This window comes from Chelonoidis abingdonii, chromosome 2 (assembly GCF_003597395.2).
Source record: "Chelonoidis abingdonii isolate Lonesome George chromosome 2, CheloAbing_2.0, whole genome shotgun sequence".
NCBI classification, from domain to species: Eukaryota; Metazoa; Chordata; order Testudines; family Testudinidae; genus Chelonoidis; species Chelonoidis abingdonii.
Window position 1 is genome coordinate 94,751,289 of NC_133770.1, and position 17,691 is coordinate 94,768,979.

General features: G+C 43.8%; 1 protein-coding gene across 2 annotated transcripts in view; it reads right to left on the reverse strand.

Moving 5' to 3' along the window:
• Positions 1 to 17,691, reverse strand: part of HERPUD2 (HERPUD family member 2) — a 47,457-nt gene that overhangs the window by 15,766 nt on the left and 14,000 nt on the right. For both annotated transcript variants that reach the window (XM_032785459.2, XM_075062587.1), the window contains 2 exons: positions 13,075 to 13,188; positions 11,637 to 11,794 (listed from right to left, as the gene is read on the reverse strand). In XM_032785459.2, the coding sequence (XP_032641350.1) occupies positions 11,637 to 11,794; positions 13,075 to 13,188 (272 nt within the window). The remainder of the gene's footprint in view (positions 1 to 11,636; positions 11,795 to 13,074; positions 13,189 to 17,691) is intronic.

A 17,691-nucleotide genomic window follows, 5' to 3' on the forward strand; every position in this document is an offset into this window, starting at 1 on the left:
GAGTTTATCTCTGAATACATGAGAAAAGTGCCATAGACGGTGATATCTACTAGTTAAGATTACGACGCAATGAGAAGAATAAAAGGAATTTCTACCTTTTAGGCAGCTGAATTGAGAGTACCTCTAGAGGAACCAAAGACGAGCTCACAACTATATGTTCTTAGATACGATTCCCAATTGGCATTCCACTACACTAAGAGCCACTAGGTGTTTTCGATTATATATTGCTATCCAGGCGCAAAATTGAAGTAGTCTAGAGGGAACCGCATCATATGCAATGCAGATTAATTGACCAAAATAAATGTTTAGTTCAGATCCAAAGGAATGGCAAGTATCAAGATTCTACACGAAGCTATAATGCGCAATTACCCGGCCCACTAACTAATCATTCATATCGCTGGTAAAGGGAATCACACACACTGAGTTGGCGAGTAAAATTGTTTTACCCCAGTTTAAAGAGATATCCACTCAGACCTTAGCCAGAGATATGACAGCATAGAGATACAATAGGAGTCGACATTAATTAATGAGAAGGAAGATTGTGATGGATGATATTATGTATAAACTTCTCATTTCCTTAAGTATGGGGGATCTTCTCCTACTACAGTAGATATACATCTGCTCTGGGGAATGCTACAAAATCCCCAGAAGCACTCGAGACCAAACAAGAGATAGGAAAAAGGCACAATTATGAAATGTACAGACACAAGAGTCAGCTTCTCTCTCTGCTGTGATAAAAGAACCAAGCGAAGACTGCCAGATGAGGTATTGGCCAAAATACTGGAGAGTCAGGTATTTATGGGAGCAAGAGATCTTATATTACTATGCTTTCCTCTCCCCTGTCTTGCTTGTACCTCAGCAATGAAGCCGCTGTGTAACCCTAGTGACATAACCTGGTAAATCTTAGAGAGAGGTAGAACAATTCTTGTTACTGGAACAATATTGGCAGAGAGTTAGCACACGAGCGACGCACCCCCTTCTATCTTTAGAGAATTAATCGGCTAAATATACCTCGGCTTAAGAAACAATACATTCTGAGTCATGACACTCTCAGGTTTAAGTGGCTGACACCCAGACAGCATGAACCAGGCGTGAATGCACAACCATAGACAGGCCGTTACAAATAAAACAGTGAATAACATAGGAAGCGCATCGAAAAAAAAAAAAACACAATATAAACACTTGCTTGTAATGAGGTTTGATTAAATAAACCACATCTACAACCTCTTCTACTCTCTCAACATGATGCAGGTGAAAATCGTCGGGCTACAATGGGAGTACTGAGCCTATGAGAGGGCGAAAAGATGATGTTTGCTGTAAATTTGAGAGCACACCCAGCTCAACGAACAATTTAAACTTCCTCATACATCACCAATCTCCTAGAAAAAATTTATTGTGAAGCCACCAGATTATATAGAAAGCGGACTATCTTTGAAATAAATAAAAAACAGACACCACTTCGGACATATAGGAGGGAGAAGAGGTAAAGGGCAACAGATATAATCGTACTCAGATGAGTGCAACAGAAGATAGATCAAAGACGGAATGGCGACAGAACTGTTAATACTGATATGTATTGAGCAGTGATCCCTAACCCACACTATGCTTTGTCATGTTTCCACTACAGATGCCTAAACTGAACATATTTGCAATAAGCACATTAAATTATATATCTGACTCACTGGGCACGAGGGGTTATATCGCCAAGAGGAGCACAAGAGAATCTGCGCACACACTATGATTACAGCACACTAACTAACCATATGTCAAAATCTACACTGAGATAGTGTCGCGTATGAGGTTTCTCACCTATTTTCTATTTATCACGTCAGAGAAACTCTAACACGGCGTGCAGTTCTAGATGATATAGCAACTGACGTGCGAGCCTATAATCAAAATCTGAAATCCAGTCTAACTATCCTCTTGCCAGTTTAAGACAATTGGATCAAACCACACGGACTGGCTAAGCTGACTAGCCAAAGAGAGCTAATCAAAGAATCGTCCACTTCCCTCGAAGGGCCGGAAAGAACAGATTTTTGATAATTTCTGAGTCACCATGCGACAAGATGGGTGCAAAAACACGAGCGTGCACGCAACGTTCCAGTTTAAGATATCAATGCATGGCAGAAAGTGTCGTTAAACAACAAAATTATACAAGAACATGAGACACGATGTCCCGTTCTCGAGAGTGAATTAGAGATAGCTGTGTAGGAACCTCTAACACCTGAAAGAAGTTATGGGAAAGAAGGGAGGGAGTCATCCAGCACACGGACCTGTTCTTCAGTGGGGTGAAAAATCTATTAGTATACATATTCTTTGGTCTTAAATGAAGTCTAAGTGAGGATAATCAAGCTACTAGTACCCACACTATCAGACATCACAACAAGATATTACTAGTCTACATAGCTTGACCCAATACATATCTCCCAAGTGATGAAAAAAAAAACCGAATCTAGCTACCGTACTCGACCGTAGGATACCGCCAACACGAGCTCATAGCTATACACAACACATCTCATACCAAGTCGTCCTTGCTCCATCTAGAGAGTCACTGCGTCTATATCTGGCTACAATCAGTCGCTTAAGATCTACATAAAGCTGCAAATCTGCAACAGAAAGCCATCTATACACATGATTAATCTGCAGCGTCCTATCATGCTAATCATTTCGATATTATCGTCTCTAAATCATGCTATCTATATATTCCTGTAGCATCACGAGGCGTTAGAGGGTGTTGTAACTTCACATAACACGCACTTATAAATATCGCTTCACGTAGGATAACACAAGAGAAAAGCGATGTTGCACAAGCAGAAGAGAAAGCATCTGCCTTTAGACTCTGAGATTGGGAGCGCGAGGCTCATATGCGAGGCAAGATGCGAGATCGATTGCGTAGTACATTCGCCTGGAACCTTGTAGCCATATCGTATATTAAAACCCGAATCTTCAGATCTGCTAATAGTCCGGTATAGCACTACAGTCAATTCCACATCTAAAACGATATCACCCTGGAATGGGAGCGGACGACATTACCGGACACCTCTTCTATATGGAGGCTGCCTATGTCAGGAAGCTCCATAACTACCACATCTGAGAAAGAATCAGTAGCGGCTATGAGACAATGAATGAAGCCGTAGGGGTGAAAGTCACCTTGTGGGACACGAGGATTAAACGCAGTAGGAAGATTGTAGGGCCGGCATACGCAACTACCGAGCCGGATATCCTTTGCGTGGGGGTGACTGGCTCTCTCCGCGCGTCTCGGAAACACCCACAACGAGCAAGATTTTCCGATCCAGTGACCTGAACAGACAAGGCAGGGAGAAAGGACTCGATCTTAGAGTCAGCGCACTGCGCAGCGTGCGCCCAGCGTGGCTCACGAGAGACAACGACCAAGCACAAAAGATGTATCTACCTCAAAGGCAGAAATCTCGGTATTATGACGTCATGATTAGACACTGGGGCCCAGGTCAGTCTTGAGTTTGGAGAGGCTCATCTTCTCTCACAACACAAACGGAGAGAAGGGCTCATGAGCAGGCAACAAAAAGAGAGAAGTAGCCAAAAACTCAAAACTGAGAGGGACCTCTCAAGTCAACACAAGATATCCTGGTTAGCCCACGCAATGAAAGAACAATCATACCATCAGCAGCTATCTATGCAGTCTCCTGAGAAGCAGAAAAGAGCATCCAGCACGACCCTTTGACCTATCGGGGAGGTAACTTCTCTGGAAATCGGGACTAGCCTGGTAGATGAGAAGCGAGGGAACTTGCCAGAGTAGCTAGAGAGCAACCCCCGTTATCCGAAAATCGACCGAAAATGAAAAATAACTTTCGATAAAAAAGTTTCCATAGGCCAAGGAGTGACAACACGCCACTAGCCAGAAGACCTCAAGCAGCTGCGAGTGAAAAGTGAAGTGACCCCAGGATTCAAGCACTATACCAGTAGAAACCAAGAAACGAGACACGGAAGGTTCTGGGGCTAGTGGCCACACAACATGTCGCTTAAAATGGCGTACACTGAGCACTGCAAGCTACATTTATACGGGGGCCTGCGCCACACTATCTGCCCGCCATGTCCTTAGGATTCCATGGTGGGGGGAATCCTCAGTCCATGCCTGAGGATCAACGTGGACTGGGAAGGGAGGAGAGAACGAGGAAGAGAGGACAAGCTTTTGCAGACAGCACACGATGAGCTCCATCAGCCCTCATTACATGTCAGGTATTCTTTTTCATGACCCTAAGATGGACTTACCACTCCGAGCCCTCCCAACCGCACTAGCGCCAGATCAGTGAAGGGCCATGAAACCGACCTTGGTGACTGGATACCTTTGTAAAATATAAAACAATGGTTTTAATAGAGCCAAAGCGTTTTTTAATGATTGGATTTGTCCCAGAGGCTTGGGATGCATCGCGGTCCAGTGTAAATTACCGGAAACACGTTTGTTACCAAGTCTGGGGATGGGTGGAAATCCTCCTAGGGGAAATCCCATGAAGCGCCCTCCTGGAAGGTACTGTCCAAAGCCTTGGCAGAAGTTTCTGGGCAAGGCAGCTTGTTCGTCCGATGTAAGACACTTTTACCATGCCACTGCATAGTAGCAAGTAATCGCTTTTATCATGCAGATGACAAATGCATGCTCGTGTATGGTCCCAGGTTGATTGACGGCATTCAATACTTGCCCATGTCTTTACTCCTCTTGCTTATCCTCAGCCAGAGTGATTCAAATGCTTCATCCAGCCGTACAACCTGGTTGAATTCACGGAATTTAAGGGAGACAGAGATGGCCTTCCTTCTACAAGGTGATTGACCTGTGCTTACTAGAAAGAAGCCTCCTCCACTGCGATGTACTCGCAAGCAGGGGAGGGGGATAGGAAAAGGATGGAGCTTATTCCTAACAGGGCGTTTGGCTAGAGCATGGAAATCTTCCCAGCTCCAGCATCGACGCGGTGGGGCGATCGCGTGAGAGTGGAAGGGGGGTAGATTAGCAGTAGACTTCCCATGGATAGCCAGACCAACAGCTGGATCAGCTGTGGGAGAGAGGGGGGGGGGAGAAGCGATCATGCCAGAGAATTGGGAGGGGGGGCTGGGTCTTCTGCCAATGGAGAGGGGAAGGCTCAAGAAGCCAAAAAAGACAATGGCTTTACCATGGGCGCATGCAATTCTGATGCCTGGACCGCGTCTGTGAAGATCTGTAAACACCAGCCCAGGCACTCTACGACGAAGAATCAATTAAGATGCAAAATGTCGTACCGTTGTACTTGAAATCACGTAAGTCGCCACGTGTAAGGTGAAATAGTGTTAGTTCACTGTGAAAGAGTATAACGCCATCTGTTTGCGCTAAAACTGTATCTTTTTAAACTATCTCTAACCTTCTTGTCCTCCCTCCCATGCAGCGAACATTTTTCAAGCCTCCTAACTCAGTCGCCGAAGCGACGCTCAGATAACGGGGAAGGATAGCAAGGGAACAGAGACTGATATGTTCTCTACAAAATCATGGAAGATTAGTGAAGACTAATCTATCTGCAGCACGTGCAAAAACGTCATGGAAAGGCCAGTGTAGATGTACATAAGGATCGTACGTGAGCAGGAGGGATGCTCGAGATGGAGGTGTAGGTCCAAGGAAATGTAAGCGGGTGGCCGGGATGACACCGCTGGGCTCCAGCGTGCGATGACAACACTGACATCCCTCAATGTCTGGTGGCGCTCTAGGAAGTGACAGGCGAGGTCAACGAGTTGGCTGCAGCCCGTGTCATCATCCCTTAGTACTTTACATGATTCCATACTTCCTCACCCAACGTTTAAGAACGCGTTGGGGGATAGCTTGTGCACTGCCGCCTCACTCAACCCCCTCGTGAAGCCCAACCAAAAGCTGAGTCATACATGAAATGATTTTAAGTGGCTTTTTCCTTCCCTCCTATCCCTTCCTCTCAAACCACAAACTCAGGCTAACCTTGTCAGTTCTCGTCCCTCTTGTTAAATGGACCTTTTAATAAAGAATACATGATTTCAACGTATAGGGACTACTTTATTATGTCCTAAGCAAGCCTATTTGAAGGGGGGGGGGTTAGCTTACAGGGAATGAGTTCACTCAAGGGGGGGGAGTAGTTATCAAAGGGAAAAAACAAGCAGTCACAACCGACGTACCATCGCCTGGCCTGCGCCAAAAACTCATTTTCAAAGCTCTCAATATGCGGCATAGCCTTCCCCGGCGTTCTCTTCGAACTGCCGATGTCTGGCCTCGCGGAATCGAGGTCGGCCAGTGATTTGCCTCACGCTCTCCCACCCAGGCATAAAGTCCCCCTTGAATCTCACAGGGAATCGTAAAAGCACACATTTCGCAAGCACCAATACATAAGGGGACATTGGTATTGGACAATGAAGGTCTGAGCGAGGTGCAGTAATGTGCGCCAGCCGAGTCCTTAAACAGTCCAAATGCACATTCTACTCGCACATTATTGGAGGCGACTTGCATCAGGCCTTGGTAGTGCAACCAGCTGCATCTCGTTACCTACTGTTAGCCAAGATTGTGTACTGGTTCAATGATAATTCGTTGCATCAACGTGTCATGGTAGGCTGGTAGTAATCCCCGATACATAAACGGCATTTACCATCCTTTAGTTCTGGCTGGGACACGTAAACCTTCTGAGCAGTTAACAGACACGTGCTTCCTGACGCGACCGCCGGCGCCTGGAGTTCATGACCAGCATAGGGTGTCTGTTATTCCACAAGTATATGGCATCAACCCAGAGGATTTCTGTTGCGAAACAATTCCCTTGTGAGGCTACTACAGAGCAGTGCTTCGGGCGAGTGTAATGACCCACCATGGACTTGAGACTCGGTGAAAAACAGAACCAAAGAATTTGGAAACCCGTCCTTGTGATCAAGTCTAGCCACCTGGAAGACCGTTCAGCGTTAGATGCCCAGTGGCCCTGGTGTCGTCCAAGTAGCCACAGGATAGGGATTGGGTTCTCATCATCGCACCCACCAAGACACCCCGAACGGTAGGGAAGTGGCCATTTGCATCCACAGCCACTTACTATATGCCGATGTTTCCTAAGAGTCACAACCTGCTTACATGCCACCTTACGTTGATGCTTGGGCACAATTTGCATCACAGCAGCCCACACAATAGAAATTGTGCCCACACTCCAAATTGATTCACCAGAACTGACCGGTAGCTGTCTGACGTTGCAGGCTTCCAAAGGGATTAGGCCACTCAGCTTTGTACTCCACTGTGAGGAGCTGCTCGCTCATTTGGTAGATCTGGCGTTCAGGGCAAGGGGAAGCCAAGTCACAAGTTCCACTGAAAGTGCGCTTACGTATGCGATTCAACAGCCCGCCAATCGTCCAACTCGTCCATGCCTGCAACTATAGATCGCCACCAGTCTGTGCTTGTTTCCCCGGGCCAAGATCACAAGATTCATGCGTGCTATCACAACTGGCGTGACCAACGCTTAACCAGCAGGACCTCCAAAGCGGGGGGCCGCTACGTGCTTGGAGGAGAATTCAGATCCCCTGTCCTCATCACTCTCGTCGCCTACGCTGCCCGTATCCAGGCAGCCTTGGCACCCAGCCAACATCTCGCTCTCTTGATAGCAGTTCATGTCTCTAACACAAGACATGCCACCACGAGGGCAGCGACGAGTTTTACAACGTATCACCTGATCACACTGTCTGATCTGAGCAGGGTCCATGCCTGCTGTGCTATGCGTCTGCACAGTTCACGCAGGAAAAAAGGCGTGAAACGGTTGTGTCCGCTGTTTCACTTAGGGATGGGTAGGCTGTACCCAGACCACAAACCAAGACGACGTGAAACTGTATTTTTGCCACAGTCAAGGCACACTGGCTTCAACCCACGCAATCCAAGAAGCGGCGAGAAGGCGACGAGGAGACGCGATAAGCTAGTGGGATACTACGGATGCTTACCAACACAGTGTGCAACACTCTGAAATTGAGATAGGCCTGATAGCTCCTCGGAACCATGGAGTAGCACACACAGCGGAATATATGTGCCTACGAGTGACGTGGCCGTGTGCAATCCTGACTTCTACTATCTGTTTATAATAAACCATGTTTATGTAAATCGGGAAATTTATACCGTAGTGTAGTACGTAAACCTTGTTTATACATTCCTGAGCTAACCTCAAAAAGCTACTATTAGAAAAACCAAACCCGCAACCTTAAACTTACCAGCACTAGTATTGGAAGTTTGTCTACAATAGGTCCTAACACTTCAACACAGGACATTTGTTAGCGTCAACTTGCAGTGCACACACCACTGTAATAATTCCCATAGGTTATGTCAGCACCATTCACATGGGGCAGTTACAGCCAGCGATCATGTGCGGGGGGGGGGGAAGAAATGCGGCAATCACATCTGGTAGTACGAACTGCAGCCAGTGCGGACATTGCCTAAGTGATGGAGTTCAGATTGAGAAGGGCTTACAAACAGAGGGTGTGCTCAGATGAATGAAACTAGAGAAGATTATTTTTTGTGGGAAGAATCTGGAATTCTTAGGAAGTTTTAAGAAAGGGTTGTCTGTGTCCATAACATTGCAAACAGACATTTTCATTTCTAAGTTGGATTTCCTTGGCCTGTCTGTATCTGCAAGATGATCACTGATGTTTTTCCCAGGTAGTTCTGTCTGCAGATAAAATTTGGAGAGATATTTGCAGTGGAGAAAATATTGTGCTATTCAAGATACTAGTCTCATTTTAGGTAAGCAACCCGGTAATGAAATCACAAATATTTCCAACAAAATACTTTTGTAATAAGTGTACAAGGGTACTCTTTTTTAAAATATGTTGTTCCATTTACCTAAATCATGTTTTGTCTTGGAATTTATTAAAAGACAATAAAACTATTTATGAGACAAATTTATCTTATGACTACATAGCCATAGAAATAAGGGGTATAGGTGAGAGGGTCTAGCCTAGTAGTAACAGGTCTTGATAACTATGTACATGTAGCAGTAGCATGTTATCTATGCCATGACTCAGATCTCCCTCTTCACTCCCCTTTTGTCCAACTAACATCTGTGTGACTTCTGACACGAAATATAAGCTGATGCTGGCATCCACAAAACGGAGGATAACAAAGCTTTGAACCTCTCATATTCCTCAGTCTCCGCCTCCCTCAGTCCTGTGGACATCGATCCCCCTTGTCATTCAGAAAACTGTAATCAATTGAGAGTCTAGGCCAGGTCTACACTGCGACTTTAAATCGGTTTATATGGAGACGATACTTATTCAAACGATTAACGCTGTAATCCGTTCACAACGACGTCGTCATTAATATCGAGTTAAACGGCTCCTTAAATCGATTTTCGGTAACTGAGAGGAGCCTCCCAGCGAGAGGATGTAGCCTAAATTCGATAGTGATAACTCGGATGGGTTCATGTGGACGGAAATCGACGTTATGGCCTCCGGCGGCGCATCCCAGAGTGCAGCACTGACCGCTCTGGACAGCAATCTGAACTCGAAATGCAGCGGAGCAGGAGTAAACAGGAAAAGCCCCGCGAACTTTTGAATTACATTTCCTGCTTGCCCAGCTCGTGGAGCCTCTGATCAGCACGGCTGGCAATGACAGTTTGAAATCGAAAAAAAGCTCCAGCATAGACCGTACGGGAGATACTAGGTCTGATCGCTGTATGAAAGACAAATCTGTTGTAGTGCACGCTCCGTTACAGAACACGAATATGCAAAGCGTGGTGAATAAAAAACTCCAGGATACATCAGCGCTGTGTGACAAGCGTAACGGGAAGCCAGAGACTCAAATGGACGCTCATGAAGGGAGGAGGGAGGGTACTGAGGGACTCCAGCTTTCCCACAGTCCACAGCAGTCTCTGAATGTAATTATTTTGCATTCTTGGCTGAGCTCCAGTCTGAGTCAAACACAGTGTCTGGCGTGGTTCAGGGAACAGCTCTCAGTTTATTTCCCCACCACAGCACGTGAAAAAAAAAAGGAAAAGATTGCTGTGCTATTGGCGTTTGCTCAATGCACTCCGCGAAAAAGGCGCCAAAGGGTCTGTGCGCTTCACAAAGGGAGGGTGGAGGCTGTAACCCAGCAACCACCCGGGGCAGTGTTTTCTGCCCCATCAGGCACTGTGCTCTCAACACGGAAGTGGGAACTATGGGATAGCTGAGGAACGAGCTACACAGTGCACGCTCCTGAAATCGATGGTAGCTTTGGAACCATGGACGCAAACAATCGATTCGGGATCCCACTGTGGACGCGCTAAACCGATTTTATTAGATCTGTTTTGTAATATCGGTTTAAGCTAATTCGAAATAATCGTGCAGTGTAGACGTACCCTTAGACTCTGCTCTCTCTAGGAAAAAAAACAGAGGGGCTAACAGCTGCAAATTAACCCAAGTCATTAAGAAGGTCATGAAGAGGACTGCTGTCTACACAAAGACAGCAGATAAGATTGATACTGGCATGAAATAATCACTCAGCGATTACTGAGTCTGGTGTCCAGTAACTCACAGCTAAAGATTTTTTTTTAAAAAAAATATGGGTCAACCTGACTAAGTTCCATTTAATTATTCTCTAGAGAAAGCATCAAAAAAACTTTTTACAGTTCACTTTAACTGACCCCTTACCCATGCCTCTAGGTATTAACATACCAAGCCTACTTTTCTATAACAGTGCATTCCAAGTCACCTGGACTTCGCAGTGTCAGTCTGCAAGTGAGAGGGACAAATGGTCCAGCTCATCATTTATCTAGATTGCACGCGGGTGAAATGTTTATGCCCTGTATGGCAAGTTCATGTGAAAAGCTGGATTTATCCAACCTTCCCCCAGACACCTCCCCCCACGCCACAAATAAAAGATTTATAAGAAAATCCTCTGAGTATGATGAACATACCACGTTACCTTGAGAATGAGCTAAACTCACCCAGTTTCCTCAAAGGCAAGTGTGTCACTATTTACCCAAGGAATAAATGTTCACAGTGCAACATAATACATAAATTTTCCTACCATATTACAAAGTAGATTTTTTTCCTCCTAGCAGAACCTGAAGGTAGTCTGTCAGGTTATGTTGCACACCAATACAAGGCAGCCTCTTATATCTGTTATCCAGGATATCCATGAACTACTTCTACAGTTCAATCCAATGTGGACTAGGAGCCAAGTGTCAAACTACTTCTCTGTATGTGTGTATGCCATAAAAAATTAAGAGTCAACATTGTTCTTGTATGAATTTAACGTTAGCTAGTCTTGTTGATTAAAATACAAGCGATGAGGGAAAAAACCATCAGATGTTTAGTGGATTTATTTGCTTGTGCTTCAACCACAAATGGGCATATCAGCCACACCACCCAAAAGTAAGAGAGCATCAGCAGAAGAGGCAAAGTGTACGAGGGTAGGACAGAAAACGAAATAGTATGGAAAGCAGCACTGATAATGCTTACTTACTTTTAGATAATCAAAGAAGATACATTCTTTGATACATAAAGATTGATTACAGGAATTTTGAAAATCATAATATTAATTACAAGTCATTCCACCATAGACTATGGAGTAACCATAATTTCAACTAAAAACCTAAAAAATGAAAAGGAGGTATCTACAGCAAAAATACGTATTGTAAACAGCACTATGCCACGATGTTGAGGATTACTTCAAATTCACTTACCCTTGCATTAAATATGGGAACTGGTGGCTCTGCACAGGATTGCTTTGTGCTTGCGGAAGGTTACGATGCCTCACTCCATCTGAGATAGAGTTTACAGATGTAGATAAAGATTCTTGGCTTGTGGGTGATGGAGTTGTTGATCCAGAATGTTCTGAATTCTTAAAATAAAATAGTTTCCTTTAATATTTTCACCACACTTATAGGGGGACTCAATATTTCTATATATTGCATTAAAGGCATGTTCTTATGTGTGCTGTCTAAAGTCTCATTAATTTTATATGGTATAGACCAGAGGTCTCAAACACGTGGCTCGCAGGCTGATGTTATTTTCTGCAGCCCGTGAGGTCCTCGCGGCCCCCCTGCCCTCCCTCTGCATTCATCTAGAGCGGCTCTGGCCTGGTGCGTGCACCTGGGGCAGAGCAGGCTCCCTGCCTGTTTGTCCTGCCTCCGCGCCACTCTGGGAAGCGGAAGGAACGTCCGGGAGGAGAGGCGCGCGGGGGGGGGGGGTGTTGCTTCAGGCACCACCCCCAGCACCTCCCATTGGCTGCGGTTCCCCGTTCCTGGCCAATGGGAGCTGCTGGGTGCGGTGCCTGAAGCAACAGCAACACACACCCCTGCGCCTCTCCTCCCCCACGTTCCTTCCGCTTCCCGGAGTGGCGCAGAGGCAGGACAGACAGGCAGGGAGCCTGCTCTGGCCCCAGTGTGTGCCGGAGCCCGCCCCCCGAACCCCTCCTGCAGTCAAATCCCCTGCCCTGAGCCCCTTGCTGCACCCTGCACCCCGACCCTCGTGCCACACCCCTCCTGCACCCCAATCCACTGCACTGAGCCCCCTGCCACACCCTGACCTCCTGCCATACCCTGCACCCTGACCCCTGCCCTGAGCCCCCTGCCGCACCCCAATCCCCTGCCCTGAGCTCCCTGCCACATCCCACACCCTAACCCACTGCCCTGAGCCCCCAATGCTACCCTCCTGCACCCCAACCTCCTGCTGCCTCCCTCCCCCCACTCAGAGGAGCCCTGAGTATCCACACACACACACACCCCCACATTCAGCTGGAGAAGCTATAGGCTGGCTGGAGGCCTGAGCGCACCCCAGAAAAGAAGGATTTTTTAAATATAAAATACATAGCAGTTTTGAAGTCACAAATTTCATCTTCTAAAGAACACTACAGAGATTTTAGAATTGTTACAGTTACCAGAACGTGGGTCATATGTTTTTTCTATTACCATTTTACTATTTGAAGCACTGCCCTTGAACACCCAAATTTAATTGTACAAAACAGACAATTTACATAAGGTTGTTTTTACACCACATTTTGCACTTTGATTGTATTGTTTTACAATCAGGTTTTAAAAACTAATAGTAAGTGCTGATGAAAAAGACCATGATCAAATGAGAAAATCTGCACTCCATGTCTCAAAAAAACAAAAAACTCACTGAGCTGCTGCCAGATGTCGATGCTCCATGACACATGGAACTGATGCTCGGTTTTGGAGAACTTGGGGGAGTCCGTGAAGTACACACTAGATGAACCATATGATATTCATCTTGCTAAAATTAAAGAAATTAAAGAGTTTAAACAACAGTATTTGGGAAATTTCTAGGTTAAATGGGATTAAAAACCTACTTTCAAAGTAAACTCACAATTAATAAGCCAACATGATGCAAAGTTTAGTAGCCATACACATCTAAAACTTAAGCCCACTATGACAGAGTTCGACATTTTGGATAAGTATTTTCTTACCAATTCACTGTATCACTATGCAGAATAGAGTATGTTCTGGCATACTCTTGTCCCTGCCTTGTCCCTGACACTTCTCTTGTCCCTGCCTGTAGAACTGAAGCATGTTACAATGGGTATGATAGCAAACTCGGAAATAGGTGACCGCATTTTGTTTCTAGCATTGCCACTAACTCATGGTGACAAGTCATTTACTGTTCTGTGCCTTAGTTTTCCCATCTGTGAAATGGAAAATATGCTCATAAGTGGCTTTGAGATGTGTAATGAGTGCCAAGTATAATTATTGCAGTCAAACAATAAATATTCAGTACTTACCATATATACTTGTTCATTAGCCCGTTTGTTTATAAGTCGACCCCCCAAGATGGTTAAGTAAAAATAGCAGAAACTGTATGACCCTTTCATAAGCCGACCCTGTATTTCAGGGGTTGGCAAACTTTGGCTCCTGGCCCATTAGGCTAAGCCTCTAGCAGTCCTGGACATTTTGTTTACATGGAGTGTTCACAGGCAAGGAGCCCCTCAGCTCCCAGTGTCCACGGTTTGCAGTTCCCAGCCAATGAGACCTGCAGGAAGTGGTGCAACTCCCATTGGCTAGGAACTGCAAACCACAGCCACTGGGAGCCAAGGGACTCCGTGCCTGTGAATGCTCCACGTAAACAAAACCACAACGTATTAGATATTCAATTCAATGAACTCCATAGAGTTTAAAATAATCAAATTTTGGTGTAGACTCGTTTATAAGCTGACCCCTCTTTTTGATGCGTCACTTTACCAAAAATATTCAGCTTATGAACTAGTATATATGGTACACAGAATTGTTCAAAGTGATATACAAACCTTAGTTCTGACCCACATGAGGTACAGAAAGTATCTCCATTTTTATTTGGGGAAACTGAGGAAGAGAGTTATAGTGACTTGCCCAAAACCATAAGCCACTGGCAGAGTCAGACTTGGAAATCAACAGTTTTTGATTTGTACACAGAATTGGATTCTCCAAGAACATGCTGTTTCTCAAACAGGGATATGACAAAGACTGCTAAATCTGCAGGTATCTATTTTATTCCATAGGAAAAAACCCACTAGAAATAAATAGCTTAAATGGATATGGCCATAGCTATTTCAGGTGTGCTGTGACTATATTTAAATTGCACTGTGGGAGCCTTCCTCAGTTCTGAAGTCATGCTGCAGCACACTCCATGGCACAAATAAAGTGCACAGTTATTACAATAGTTATCAGTATAAGTTTAGAAGTATTTTATTTTTTAGACAAGTCTAAAGCTTAGAACACTAACCCTAAATAGCCAGATTTAATTCTTCAAAACAGACAACAGAAAGGTTGCTTTTACACCACATTCTCCATTCCCACTTTGCTTGATTTAAAAAAAAAGAAACAGCCACCCTGGTGCTAACCCCCAACAAACGCCACTCCTGCTCTAGAGAGACAAGGTTGGCAAGTTAATATCTTTTACTGGACCAGCTGCTGTTGGTGAGGGAGACAAGCTTTCAAGCTTACACAGAGCTTTCCTTCAGGTCAAAAATAACTCTGTGTAAGGTCGAAAGCTTGTCTCCCTCACCCACGGAAGTTGGTCCAATAAAAGATATTAACTCACCTACCTTGTCTAATATCCTGGGACTGACACAGTTACAACACCACTGCATACTCCCATTCTAGTCAACTCCATTCTTAGACCCAGATTCCGCTCTTGCTTTCACTCCCTAGTTGGTACCTTCCTTCCTCTGCTATTCAGATTTATCTCATCCAAAGAGCAGTGGGATTTGACCAATTTAAAAAAATAATCTCCACATTGACTAATAAGGTTCCTCCCATACAGCTGCAACTTACAGAATGCTTGACATTATGGAACGTTCTTTCAAGCTTAGTACCTGAGTGGAACTGACATATAGCACTGTCATCACATGTGTTACGGCTATACGCATGTACACAGGTTTTCAGTGCACATGTTCAAAGAGTTCCTACATGCATGTAAGTACGACTTTGGACAACTGATGACACCATGTCAAGAGAGCAAAATGTCAGATAAAAATTTCAGTAGATACTCATCAAATCCTTAGCCAATATCAGAACAGATGGCTAGTCAGACAAAGTACTAGAGACTATGAGCTAAAGATTATTTTCTTCAAAATCTAAAGGAATTGATGGCACATTTGGGAAGGAGGATATGGTGACCAAAAAAATATTTTACTTCCTATCTATCTATCACAGTTTTTATTTCCCTTCCTTCCCCTTATGTTACAATCTTCTCTTAATTAGATTGATAAAGATGCCCCCAACTCAGTTCTGGGGTCATACACGGATGAAAACAAATTCTTTAAGTCAAATAAACAATTTGATGTATAGTAGCTGAAGACTTATGAAAACATCTGCAGAATCAGAGTGGTCCACAGGGTGAGCATGGTTTATTTATATGGGCTCTTCCTCCAGTAGATAAGCATGGCTTGAATTTGTGTATCAAAGAAAATAGGATATATAAAAAGGCCAACTCATCTATCTTATCACAAAAATCCAAAAGCCATGGAACTACTGCAGCTTTTCAGGGCATGGAAAGAACTGTATTTTTTCTAAACTGATTCAGGCCTTTAGTTGTTACCAGTCAGAACCACAGAAAATAAAGTTTTTGCACAAACAGTAGATGCTAAAAATTTTATGAAACAATAGAGGATTTATTGCCAGTAAAAATAATTCCACAAACAGTTTTCCACTGACCCTAGCCATAATCTATTTAAGCTTGGTGGTATCTGATCAGATAAAAGTGATGTGTACATTTCAAAATTACCTTAATCAGCAGAGGAACAACACTATGAAGCTGTGGAGATTTGTTTAAATTATATTAATAAATATCCTTTTGGAAAAATTTCCTATTTGTCAATAGATATTTCACGTTAAAGCCATGCTACTGATCAGATCTCCAGTATTTCAGAATTCTGATACCATGTTACCCAAGCTTCCTCATGGTTTTCCATCTCATCTTCAAGTAATATATCACATTACACAGATTTAAAGGTTTAACAATTGAACACACATTATTTGACTAGTCTTTTTTTGTTTACATTTTTTTTTAAAACCAGATTGAAACCGACTGAGTGGCTCTTCAGTAGCATTTTCATAGCCCTTCTCAACAAGGAATTTTACAAATGAGGTAAGCATTATCATCCCTATCTGCCAGACAAACTGTTTTTCTGCATACCAGGCATATGCTTTTAAACTGCAAGGGTTGATAAATACATTGATTTGAATACTTTAAAGAGTTCCAGGAACAGAAGTTAGTTCATCCTCACTGATGTTCAGGTATTGCATATTAAATAGTGTGTATGTTTTTATTACAAAGCAGTGTATACTTTTATCCCGACAAAATAGCTTCAAGTGAAATCTTTACTGTTTTCAATGCATCCTAACCTCAGGAATGAGACTAAACTAAATGCATTATGGTTTCTACCACAGGCAAAATTCAGAGACTTTATTTAGATTTCCTGGTACAAAATCATCTCTCCAGCACATGATTTTGCTAAATGCACTAATCCTACACTATTTTCATTTGATCAAGTTCCTCCTGCCTGATGGTACTGACCCAGACTATTCTCTCCAGACCAAGAAATACAAATTTTCTATGTTTAGATATTAAGTAGTAAGGCACACTATGTGTTCTCTTTCTGAGGCCTGAGTTGAAATTCAGTTTAGCCAGAGGAGCCGAAAATTAAACTAGTAAAACTAAATCAATCTGTAAGGTTGAACCAGAAGAAGGGGAAAAAAAAAAAAAATGTGCACCAACCAAGTTAGTACTATCAAGCCATCACAAGCAAAACATAGCCAGCAGCCGTTAAAAATGTTTAAAGGTTAAAACAAGGATAGAAGTCAGGATACTATGCAGAACACATTTCTACATATGAACAGCCATGCACTACCATCAATTTAAACGAAGAACTCTCATTTTTGTCCAAGAGTTCTGCTGTGGATTGAGGGAAGCATATTACCCTAAAAATATAACTGTTTTCAGATTGATACAAAACTCAGCATTGTAGTGAACATGCTCAGGATCCATGCTTCAAAGCAGCCAAAATTAAACTTATGTCATCACCCAACAGTGAAGTTAGCACTTAGGCCAGCTGTCAAAAACCAGTCATTCTATTCCTCATGCTACTAGCTAAAAATTAATGCAAAATATTCTAACCTCTCCCACCAAACTCCTCTCGGTCCTTCAAAAAACTCTACTTCCCTGCAGAAGGACATGTAGTCTAAATGTGTTCAGGAGAACTAATTTGAAAGTTCATGTCTAATAAAATGCTCAATCTCAATA